The sequence below is a fragment of the Pagrus pagrus genome, assembly GCF_965226575.1.
Source record: "Pagrus pagrus genome assembly, chromosome: 7".
NCBI lineage: Eukaryota > Metazoa > Chordata > Actinopteri > Spariformes > Sparidae > Pagrus > Pagrus pagrus.
Window position 1 is genome coordinate 6,494,563 of NC_140191.1, and position 12,730 is coordinate 6,507,292.

The following is a 12,730-nucleotide window of genomic DNA, read 5'->3' on the forward strand; positions in this document are numbered from 1 at the left end:
AGACAGTAACCTCAGATTTATTCATAACGTTTAGAATAACTTTATGTAAAGTCTTGCACCAGAGCTGTAAATGAAATACATTTCTCACCACATTAATATCTGCGCAATCAGAAACCAATGGTTCAGCTTTGTCATGGTCCTGTCAATCTTTGCATGTCGGGTAGAAAATGTACAAATACGTGTAAAGAAAGATAACAGACAGACTCTAACAATCCTTCTTTCAGCTATAACAGACAAGTAATAATTGTTAGTTTTTAATAAAACCTGTTTTTCTTTTATATTGTAAGGATATAAAGGACACCATGACCCAGTGTCCTTTATTATTGTTCCCACACTTTTTGAGTTGTTTCAAATCCTAAAATAAACATTTGTCTTTCATTATGTTTCATGCTTTGTCCGTGTCCGTTTCAACACACCCTCCTCCAACACTCATCTCATTTTACACAAGATTGTCACAGAAGTTTAAAGGCTGAAAAAGTGAAAAGATATCTGTAAAACAGAAATACATCAAAGCTTTTGTATTTAGCTGTCACAAATGCTGCATCTACATTTATTGTATTAGTTTTCAGGGATTCAGGGATCATCAACAAGCTAGCATTTACTGTATATTGCATAAAGTCAAGCTTGGGGCTATAACAATGTTCAACTTCCAGTGTTGCCAAAAGGTCATACTTAAGTAAAACTAAAGATACTGTGTTAAAATATGACAAATGGTTATTGAGTATAAGTATTAAAGTATCAGATATTAAATGTAGTTAAGTACCAAAAGTTCAAGTAAAAGTAAATTATAGATATATTTATAAAATGTTGTTTGCTATGGGTTGAACGATGCACATATTTGGCTGTGATGCAGCATGTGATCTAAAAAGTAACTAGTAACTAAAGTTATTAAATTAATGTAATGAGTAAAAAGTACAACAATAAATGCAGTGGAGTGGAAGAATTAAGTATAGGAAAATGGAAATATTTAAGTAAAGTACCTCTTAATTGCACTTAAGTACAGTACTTGAATAAATGTACTTACACATACTGCACTTGGCAAAACATGGAAAAACCCACAGTTCAGCAGGTAATGTACAATGTGTGTGTGTGACTCTAAGAGATGTAACACCACCTAGTGACAAACAGTGTCATCACAGGTTGAGGAAATGAAGGACATGACACAACTGTACACGCAGCTACCCACACAAACGTTGCATTCAGTGTTACCCTTTACATTAAACTTATATCATGCAATTAAAATGCTTTTTTAGGCATACAATCATGACTTGACATATTAGGCATTATCATATTTTCAAATGAAGTTTCCCAGAAAGGAGATACTTCCTTGTGTTTGCCTCAACATTTCCTCAGTATCAGATACCAGGAAAGTAATAATATCTGTCACACAGCTGAGTAATCAACGTTTTGAATGTCACCCACATAACAAAGAATCTGTTCAAATATGTTAGAAAAAATCTATTTAAAAATGTTAAATCATCCTTTTATCCCTCACCTCTCAGACTTTCTCTGATTTAAAAACATGATTACTGTTAATACTCATAACCCCAGTTCTCTCTCCTTAAGATCACATTGTTTGTTTGTACTTTGTTTGTTTTCGATTACTTCCTGGTTAAACACTCTCTCTAACTGCGACACACTGGTTGTTCACCGCCTGTCTGTTCAGTTAGCAGCAACAACAATGATACTGCCCCATCTATGGGTTTGATTTAACAGTTAAATATGTGCCAATTGTTTCTTGTATATCGCACTCATACTTCCCATTACCCAGTGACATCCATGCTGACATGAATAAAAAAAAAAACCCACAAAAACAATGACAGCTACCACCACTTCTCCCCGTCTTTATTCAAGCAGGTTTACTTTAACTGATATAAAAAGGATTAATAACACTTCCAATCACATTGTGCCAAACTACATTGGGATTCTAGATTGAAATCTTTAGTATAAAATTGAAGAGATTTTGTGATAAAAAGCAGTTTTGATTATTTTCATCTGATACATGTAAGGATTATATGGACACGTTGGTTATTCGTGCTCTCACAGTTTTGTGTTTGGATTGATTTTAAGCACCAGGACCGGTCAGGACGTCTTCGGGCAGCACGGGCTGGTAAATCTCAACATCTCTGTCACCCTGCTGACACAGAACAAAGTTTCAAAGTATTAATAGTCTTAATCATCTCATACTAACACTTTAAACAGTAACCTAGCAGTTATAACTTCTACTGACCACCTACTACGACCTCTGCTATTATACTAAAACACACTTCTTGATCACTTTGATGCGGTGTGTTGAACTTGATTCATACCTCGACCTCCCTGATGTTGCACAGAGCTTTGATGCCAAGAACAGCAAAGCTAATGCAGACACACAGCTGGAGAACAGCCATCACGATCAAGGTGACGTCCATGCCTGTCAACAAACGCTGACAAAGACGAGAAATGAAACAGAAAGAACAAATTCACTTTCATTTTTCAGACTGAAAGCTATATATGGTATGATTGTGTTTTCAAGTTGGACATTAAAGGGTAAGGCTGAGAAAAAAAACAAAAAACTTTTAAAAACTTTTTTTGTAATTGTCACCAAAACCTATCCAAAGTGACCTGATATACTTAATCTTGTTCATAAATTATTAAAAACTATATAATTAGAAAAGCCACGCTGTTGATTAAATTCCTTGAAGATACACAATGTTGTGTATTTTGAGTCGACATCCACATCTGTCCTGCTGCAGTTAAGATAAACTAAGCTAAGCTAAGCTAAGCTAAGATACGATAAGATAAACCTTTACTATTACAGCAGGAAGACTGAAACACAGGAGAGGTACAGGTTAGAGTACAGAACAAACTTTCCGAGAGTACAAGCAGTTTTAGGATCACAAAGTGGGTTCATCTTCATTCCCGTTAATCAACCTGACTGCAGCAGAAATCTTTGGATTGGACCGCCACAGTCAGCTCATCATGTTCTGTAATGTTGACTGCTGACTAGAAGTTCATTGAGAGTTGACCTGAATTCAAACACAGACACACACACACCCTCGACGTGTGCCGTTGCTCGCTATCTTACGGATAATGTACAGTAAGTAATCTTACGGATTAACACTTGCACTAGTAAGGCCAATGAACACGAATGACCCTGCTGTCGGTGAACACACCATCGCTGAGGAAAATCTATCTGACATGATATTTTTTGTTTTATTAATGTTAAATTTAGCTTCCTTCCTCACTCTCTGACTCCATCCCTTTACTGTTACCTTGAATAAGTTTCAGATTTCTCAGGGTTTGAACATTCCCAGACATTTGGGATCAAGTACACAACTCAAAATATTTAACAAAGGTCCAGTTTTTTGTTTTTTTAGAAACTGCTGAGCCTGTTTGTGCATTGAAACTATCTGTGCATTGTTTTTTGAATTATGTCATCAGTATGAATCAATGGGATTGGGCGGGGGAGCAACAGAGTAGAAAAGTTGAGTATTGAGAAACTGAAAATATGAAAAATATATCATGAAACCACCTTTATCCTTTAAAAGCAAACTTACCTGGGCAAAGTACGCCACAAATTTGCATCTGTCAGGATTACCAGTAGCGTCCCAGTCACACATCCAGCCAACATTGCTTTCACTAAGGTCAATGGCATACATCACAATGCCAACAATGGCGAAGATGGATCCAATTATGTTCACAAACGCAGCGAAGCCGACCTGAGAGGAGAGACTCCATTATTCTTTGGACAGTGCTCCGACAAAGTGTATGTTTGAGTCCTAAATCCTTTAAAGTACAGAATCCATAACATTTCTAACTTCATCTATCTGTTGAAATTATACCTTTTTAGTCACTTAGACATACAGTCGGTGTCTTTCACATTAATTTTCCTTACAGCTTTATTCAGATATGGGTGGACGTTTAGGTAATGAGCCGCAAGAGGAAGTGGGAATCAGTGAGGGAGATGAAAATCTCATGACAACAAGGAAGAAGTTTTTTTTGTTCTTTCACATCCCCAGTAGATTTTTCAACAATTTCGCCATTTAACGTCATTAGAGGAGTAATCTTTTCCCTGTTTAATAATATCAGACGGTGTGGAAGTGTTGAACAGGACTCTTGATCAATTCCTATGTGCTCACATGCTTAATGTTTTTATTCCCCACCAGACTGCAAGGGGAAAAATAGGGTTTACTTGTTAATCTAATGTGCGAAGAATCTCATCAATAAATCAAAATTGGCTGCTCCTGCTGATTTAGATACTGAATTTATTAAACTAACATGTTACATTGCCATCAGCCTACCATTAAGAAGTGCATGTCTGAAAAGGCCTTTAGTCTTTACTTACCAAGCAACGAGAGGGGAACCAGCTGGCAAGAACAGACACAGCTCCTGCTGCGATGTACTGAAGAGAGGACAGCAGACAGTTTAGTGACATTAATCATTAAAATGGACAATACTATATTATAAGAATTGTAAGAATAAAAGGAAACAAATACATGTAAAACCAGTAATATTTCCATTTATCATTCCTCATAAAGCAATGTTATTCTCTAGAAACAGCAGATTTCTATTCAGGAAATCCCACGGCCTTGAAATCCTGCTCGCATTTGAAAAAGTAAAGCATTACAAAAACATCAGAGAGAGTCCTGATCCGGCCATTATACTCTACAGAAATGTTCAACAAAATAATAAATAGACATGCTTCCGATCTAATATCAATAGAACAATATTATTTACCACACCACCCAGCCAGTAAGCAGCTCCCAAACGAGTAAAATCTTCAGGATGGTAGCTCATTCGTCCTGGCCCAAGTCCAATGTTGAACAGGCCCACCATGATCATTATCGCCTGTGAAAGATTAGAAACAATTGAATGTCATTGTTTTACACTTCTAACTTCTTAAAACCACCACTTAATACTGCATGTGGATGCATAAATGTCTATTTCTCTCACCCCAAGCGCTGATACTACATTGGTCTGCAGCAGCCCCCCTATCACGGAGCAGCACCTTGAACTGTAGCAAAGACTCTTGAGGATTTGGCAGAGTGGTGGTAACATGCTGTTACTGTCAGACGCCACAGTGACCACAGTCACTCCCTTCTGTTTGAAAGCAGTTACAGTCATCTCTCACACCTGCAACATGACACGGAGATTTTGGGACAGGTGGTTAGATAGATGAATATAGAGTACACACCTCTTTATTAAAAGAGGTAAGAATAAAATTAACAAATCATAAATAATGAAAAAAAAAATTAGCTGGAAACTGAACGTAAACTAGAGACCACGTTGTGATGGCGTCAACATGTTCACTTTTCAACTATGGCTGGGCCATAAAATAGTATCACAATATTTTCAGGCTGTATCGCGGTAAATAATATATACCTTGATATTTTTTAATCTTCCCAAAAACGCTTTATAAATGTTCGGACTGGGTAACAAAATCAAATATCACAATATTTTTGACCAAATGGGCCCTACTTTGATAATGATACTGACATTGCGAAATATTGTTGGGATGACTATTGGTACTTTCACAAAATAATAACACGATGAGATAACTGATAAATACTGGTGGGTACAGGCAGGTATTAGAAAAAGTAGAACCGTCTGGTAAGTTCATCAAATTGCGTCGCTTTACTTATCACGATATAACAATATTCAAAAAATCTAAGACGATAGGTAGACTATAGTCTATAGTCTGCCCTACCTCCAAACAAAGTCACAACCGCAAAAAGAAAAAAAAAAAACAGCCACAAAACAACTGCAAAGAGACAGCGAACAACCACACAGATTTAAACAACTAGAAAGAGACACATATGACTACAAAGAGACACAAAACAACCACAGACTCAAAACAACCAAAAAGAGATGCAAAACAAACACAAACAAACACAAAACAACCAAAAACAGACACAGAACAACTAGAAAGATAACTACAAAGAGACAAAAGGCAACAACAAAAACACGTAAAACAACTAAAAGAGACACAAATCTAGACTACAAAGAGAACAAAACAACTACAGTGTCAAAACTACCATAAAGAGATGCAAAACAACCACAGACAGACACAAAACAACTCCAAAGAGACGGAGAACGACCACACATTCAAATCAACAGTCATATGACTACAAAGAGACTCAAGGTGAACACAAAAACATGTAAAGCAACCGGACTGTTAGAATAAAACACAACATCTCTCACTATTTTCTGGCATTTTATTAAATAAGGAAATACTCAGCAGATTAGTCAGTAATGAAAATAATCATTAGTTGCAACTAGATTACATTACAATCCTGCATATGTGGAAATGAAACCAAGTGGAAGTTGAGGACTCACTGAAGAGCACTCACAGTTATATCAACCTGCACTTATTTGAGGTATGTGACACCTGTGATAAGGTGTTCTTTCAGCAAAAGTAACAGTGATGCAGCTGCGAGGCTCATGTGGGATCGCTGCACTTCTTGTGTTTTTCTCCTCAACCTCTGATCTTGAAGCTGACACAAAACAGGATGTGATAAAAGCTCTCACAAAAATGAGGATTCAGGGTTCAATTCATTAATTTTAAATGCAAAGGAGCTGAGCACACATAAAGTTCTGATCCTGGTCCACACAAGCTACAACTACATCATCCAGTCAAGACTGTCTAATTGTTAAGTTCATATCTGTAGGAGTTGTGTGTTTTTAGTGTGGAGCACTCACCTGGTCTGTGGCTGAAGACTACTTGAAAGTGCGACGGTCAGTTTGTCACTGTGAGTTCAGACAGCAGCTCCAAAACTGATACTTCCTGCTTTCTGTTTGATTTCTTCAAAATAAAAGCGTCATCATCAAATTTAACTCTTAAAACTCCTTTTGCACAAAAAAATGATAACTAGCAGTGGCTGAAGAATTAGCTAGATCCTTTACTTGAGTATATAGATACATCACAATGTAAGTATATTATAAATAACTGACCTGCAATCCAAATTCAGTTAGTTTTACAATATTCTGTGTCCATTCAAAAGTAAAAGTATACTTCCCTCGTATATTACCGAGGTGAAGTTAGTTAAGGTTGGATATTGGACGGACATTCACTCCGGAAACACCCAGCGGCGCCTCTTACTCAGGTTCACCCAGTGTTGGCAGCAGGAGGGCGGTTAGCTGCTTCCCAGAAGCTCGCCCTGCCCAAGAGGCTGATTTAGGGACCATCAATAAATTACCCTATTGTTTGTTTGATTTACACGAAAACAATGTTTCTTCATCCTGACTTGATGATATTAGTGGAAATTATGATAAAAAATTATAATAATAAACTGATTTAATGTAGCACACTTATTTTGATTGGTTATGTATTTATTTTGCAAAAATACTTTTAGAAGACAATGAGGTTTTTTTTCACAATAGCTTCCATGCCATGCGACCCAGTGACTCCAAACCAATGCCAAATCTTTTTACTAAGCTACTGAATATAAATGCTGAATTTTCATAATACATATTCATATAAAGTAGAAGTGAAAATACACTCAATTTCAACAGTAAAATATCACAACCTTAAACTCATTCATTGGACAGCTTTCACCATTTTAAATGGTTTATTCAAGCGAGTTTATTTCAAAAGATCATTTCACCAGCAGGTAGAAAAAACACAAAGATTGGCAAAAAAAAAATGCTAGTGTCTTTTTTTTAATCACTTCCTGCAAGTGTACTGTATGTAAAAGCACAAGTATTACAATGATGTGCAGCATGTTGATAGTCATGCTGAAATGATTTTAGGCACCAGGATTCATCAGGAGGACTTCCTTCAACTGTGGCCGCTGGTCTTCAACATCTTTGCAGCCCTGTTTGCACAGAAAAAAGGTTAACTTCATAAAAAGCAAAAACAGGATAAACTTGAGAACTCTACAAGTATTAAATATTGCATGAAATGCAGCTGCTACTTGTTTTATCCCTACTACTACGTCTATTTCTGTTCTTCCTACTGCTACTACTGTAGTTGTTTTACTGCTTGTAATATTTAACTTGAACTTCCTGAAAACTTCACTGCCCTCTAACACATGTGTACACTGTCTTCTTGGCTCATACCTCTTCCTTTGTCATCCCACTGGTCAACGCCTTGATGCCCAGGTAAGCAACCCTAACACTGACGGCGAGCTGAATAACAGCCATGGCGATCATCGTGGTGTCCATGGAAGTCAGCAAAGTCTGATGGATGAGAAATTCAATTAAAAAAGAAACATTAAAGTATTATTTTAACTCATGCTGACTCTTACAATTCAGTGCAGAGAAGCTCGCAAACAGTAAGTACTTTCAAAGTAGTTTTCTGCAATGCGTCCATTCACTTTTAATACTTTAGGTACATTTTCCTGAATCATACAGTTACATTTCAATGCATGACTTAATATTTTCACAGTATGGTGTTGATACTTAAAAGGAAGTGGATCCTGTGGAAATAAAGATGACAAGGGTGTAAACTTTGTTTTTGTGCTGCGCAAAGATGCTTCTTTCCTCCTCAATTCATCCTCAGCACTCATCCACAAAAAGTAATTTAATTTATTACCTATCTGACCTGGATAAGTCTAACTCCAACATAGTGACAGGTATTAAGAAAAACTATAATAAACATACACAAAAAGGTAATCTTCATATAGAGGCGTATGGGACTGTTTCATAACTACTCTATGTTCCTGTAAAATGTTTAAGTAAAAGCTAGAATACTTCTTCCACCGCTGTCTAACTGCATTTTCCAGTTTAACTTTAGCAAACGTACCTGGGCATAGAGCGCCACATTTATGCAGTGGTTCTCATAATAGTCAGCATCATTCCAGCTCTGGTCACACATCCAGAGGAAAGAGGCATTTGACAGGTCTATAAAATACAGCGCGACGGCGGTGATGGCAAAGATGGCTCCAGAGACGTTCATAAACACAGTGAAGCCCACCTGAGAGGAAAGAGGTCTTCAATTAAAAGTCCCAAAAACAGAAAACACATCATCATATTTACAGTGCAGTGTTAATGCCCTTTAATTAGTCAATGGAGTTTGGTTTACTTGACTTACCAAGCAGGAAGAAGGGACCTGTCCGGCCAAAATGGACATGATTCCAGTTACAATGAACTGATGATGAAAGCAGACAGCTCATATCAGCAACAATGGAGAAGAAACTTTATTTGTTTAAATGAAGATTACCAATAATATAGTTTTACCACAGCACCCAGCCAGTAAGCGGCTCCCAAACTGGCCAAATCCCCAGAATTTGTGCTTGTTCGTCCTGGTCCAAGTCCAATGTTGAACAGGCCCACCATGATCTGTATAACCTGTAAAAGATACAAAACATTTCAATCTCAACATCTTAACATTCAAAGTTGTATTTGCATACATTCATTTTAATTCCTCTCACCCCAAGAGCTGGAGCGATGCTCGTGTCCATCAGCCCCTGGTACACCGAGCAACGCAATGGACTGAAGCAAACAGCCTTCAGGATCCGGCTCAGTGGTGGAAACATGCTCGTACTGTCAGCTGCCACAGAGATGACTGTCACTCCTTTGGTTTTGGTGACAGGTTTGGGCATTTTCACTGTCCGGCTCACACACCTGAAACATAAAATGGCAGACTTTGATTTCTTTTTTTTTTTTGGTAGAGATTGGTGTGTCTCCTCTTCTCCAAGTCTGTCCCCTTGAATTATGGTGCTTTTTGACTTTTGGTTGAAGCTCTTAAAGGATAAGTTCACCCAAAACTGCAAATTCAGCAGCAAAACATCATTGTAACATTCTCCTAAACAATTGGAGTAGATGGGGACTTGCGCAAGTCTACGGCAGCCCAAAGATCCCAAATTGACCAGATTTCCAATCGGCACAGGCTGAGTAGATGATGACATATTTTTAAAATATTTCGGGTGAACTTATCCTTTAAGTCGCTCATTTTGTTTTGCGTGCGTCTGTGTTGGAGGGTTGAACAGGTCAGTGTTTGAATGTGTTGAAGTCTCAGTAAAGTAAAGCAAACAGAGTCACTGGTATCGACCAACAACCCTATCAAATCCAAATATGCAGATGTATTACAGCCGTGGTTTTGCTTTAAGGAAGCGAGATTAAATTTATTGTCCTAAAATATGCTGCAGTGGCTTGAGCTGCCAAAGTAAAAGCACTGTTTGTTTCAGTTTCAGGAGGTGCTTTACATACAGCAAATTTTATTTATTTAAATATTTATCATATAGTCATACGGTGTACTTTTATTATGTTAAAATGTATTATAATTTGAATCTATTGAAACTTTTGCAAAGACGAAAAAAAAAAAAGTTTCTTCATCTGAATGGGTTGTTTAGTTTTCTTTTCAGATAATCCTCAGTATCTTAGAAAATGCTGCATTTTCTTTAGTTTTCCTCTAAACCACTTTTTCAGATATCTCAAAACTCACCTCACTCACACAACAGAAACAATACAACATAGTACAAACTTGCAAACTTTACTATTCAAAATTATCCACAACACCTAGTTCAGAGCTTATTCAAGATGTTTTCACCTTACAAAGTTCTCATAAGAACACATGAGAACTCACCTGTTGATGATTCAGTGCTGTAATGTATTCAGTCTGGTCCCTCTGCCAGCAGCAGTTCATCTGGCAGCAGCAAAAAATGTTACTTCCCACAAGGCCATTCAAATTGTTTTCAAAATAAAAGTCCCATTTCCCCCCAAAAGCAAATCAGTGATGCTGGAGGGAGCTGTTTAAGGTAATATTGAGAAGGGGAAAAGCACAAATTATCGTTTATAGTTTGTAGAATGTGTTGCATTTGTCAAATAATATGACATGATGGAGGTCAGCTACTTCCTGATTTAGACGTCACTGTGCACAAGGTAATCCTCACATCTTTGGCTGCACTCAACTTCAATATAAAATTTGACCTGCCCGAGGTGATAAGGTGGGTCGAGTCAGTGTCTTCTTTTAAATCACATCTAAAAAAAGTACTTTTAAGGGAAAGTATTTTCTGATTTTATCTGATTAGCATGCTTATTTTATTGGCTTTAATACGTTGTTGTTTATCGTTTATTATAATCCTAATATAATCTATCTTTGTGGTCTACTTGATTTGATTTTATCCATGTAAAGCACTTTGTACCTCGGTCTGATAAGCGCTCTATAAACAAATATTTATTAATATTATTATTGTGGCCTCGATGGCACTGTTTACATTTATGGGGGGCAGTTTTTTCTGTCAGTGTCAGCAGAACCAACAGTCTTCTTTCACCACAGTTGGACATTAAACATTGCCAAGAGACACAGAGGCTTTACGCACCAGTATGTGAACACCAATTGAATTCAGAGGAACATCAGATCAGTGTTTTCTTTTAAGATTGAGTTTTGTTTTTTTTATATTAGTCATCGTTTTAGAATTAAAACTTGTGCAACAAGTGCAGAACATTTACAGGAAACATGAAGTTGATCCAAAGTTACACCAGACGAACAGACAGACAGAATCTTGCTGAGCAAAGAACAGATTTACAGTAAATCTTTTGGTATGAGCGAGCTAAAACAGGCCTCGTGTGATTGTGCAATGAGCAAGCAGGAAAGTCCCAACCAGAAGAAACGTGACATAGAACACCAAAGGCTGAGCGGATGGTGGAAATAAAAAGTATCATAGTCTGTGAGTGTTATGCTCTTCCAGAGAACTGAAGAAAAAAATGTGAACAGTAAGAGGGATGACAAAACCAGCAATATGCAGATGCGGGAAACTGTGCAGGAGGTCACAGTGAGTTTCTCCTTCAGCAGTTGCATGAGTTTTCATGTTTCTATTCAGTAACTGACGCTCAGATTGCCACAAGTTTCCCCTTTTAACTTGAAACATTGTATAAAAATGAGACAATAAGCATCATTTGGCTTCGTGTGGCAGATTTAAAGTCATTTATTTGCCACTGGGACTGGGACAGAAAGGTAAATGTCCTCTACACACTGCTGTGTGGCTGATTTTTTGCTGGTAACAGTTTCACTTCCTCTGAAGAGACAATTGGCTGAACAATTTATGAGTTCATGACTTCTCCAAAGTCTAACCAGAGAAATTGGATGGTGGAAGGAGAATTCAGATCCTTTACTTAAAGCTGCAACAAGGAACCTATGATTAACAACAGAATGTGAAGAAATAACAGTTTTGATGTTATGACATTTATGTGTTGTGTTCACAGATATCTACCAAAGTTTGCATGCTAACCAGCTAGCTTACAGCAGCTAACATTCCTGCGATCCTCGAGTGCTCTGAGCTCCCAGTCTGGACCACTAGATGCACGCTAATCGAACTAACTAGCTGATGGCAGCTATAGTTACCAGCAGTTAGCAGTTACTCTGGTGATACGCTGCCCCCCGTTTGTTTTGAATATGAATTTGACATGTGGACAATTCTCACATATTACTCCTTTGATTGTTTGTTGATTCTGGCAGCCCCTGTGGACAAAAGCGGCATAAGCACCACCCTCTGATGATTATTTTGACTATGTAAGACTATGAAGAAACAGTCCGGGTTTGGTAAGTCAGACTTTTCAACCCGGACAAGTCAGGATCTGACCCAGGAACAGGCATTAAGAATAATGAATAATGCATTATTTTCGACAAAATATGAAACATTACTGGTAACTGTAACTGTCAAAAGAAGTGGAGTGAGAAAGTCCAGTATTTGAAGTAAATGTACAAAGTAGCCTGCAAAAACACCTAAAAGAAGTAGTTCAAAACCAGTGTTACTTAGTTATATCTACCACTAGGTAAGACTTGGGTCATTACAGTGACTCAGTACAT

The 12,730-nt window shown here is 37.4% G+C and overlaps 1 protein-coding gene across 1 annotated transcript; it reads right to left on the reverse strand.

Moving 5' to 3' along the window:
- Positions 1 to 1,817: 1,817 nt before the first annotated feature.
- Positions 1,818 to 10,598, reverse strand: LOC311260080 (uncharacterized protein). Its single transcript, XM_084357592.1, has 12 exons — positions 10,508 to 10,598; positions 9,354 to 9,546; positions 9,160 to 9,270; positions 9,014 to 9,070; positions 8,726 to 8,896; positions 8,041 to 8,160; positions 4,936 to 5,109; positions 4,720 to 4,830; positions 4,328 to 4,384; positions 3,540 to 3,701; positions 2,310 to 2,426; positions 1,818 to 2,137 (listed from the first exon to the last, which is right to left on the reverse strand). Exons 2-12 carry the CDS (start codon positions 9,522 to 9,524, stop codon positions 2,066 to 2,068), a joined length of 1,323 nt encoding a protein of 440 aa, XP_084213718.1. The 5' UTR covers positions 9,525 to 9,546; positions 10,508 to 10,598; the 3' UTR covers positions 1,818 to 2,065.
- Between the last annotated feature and the right edge of the window lie 2,132 nt (positions 10,599 to 12,730).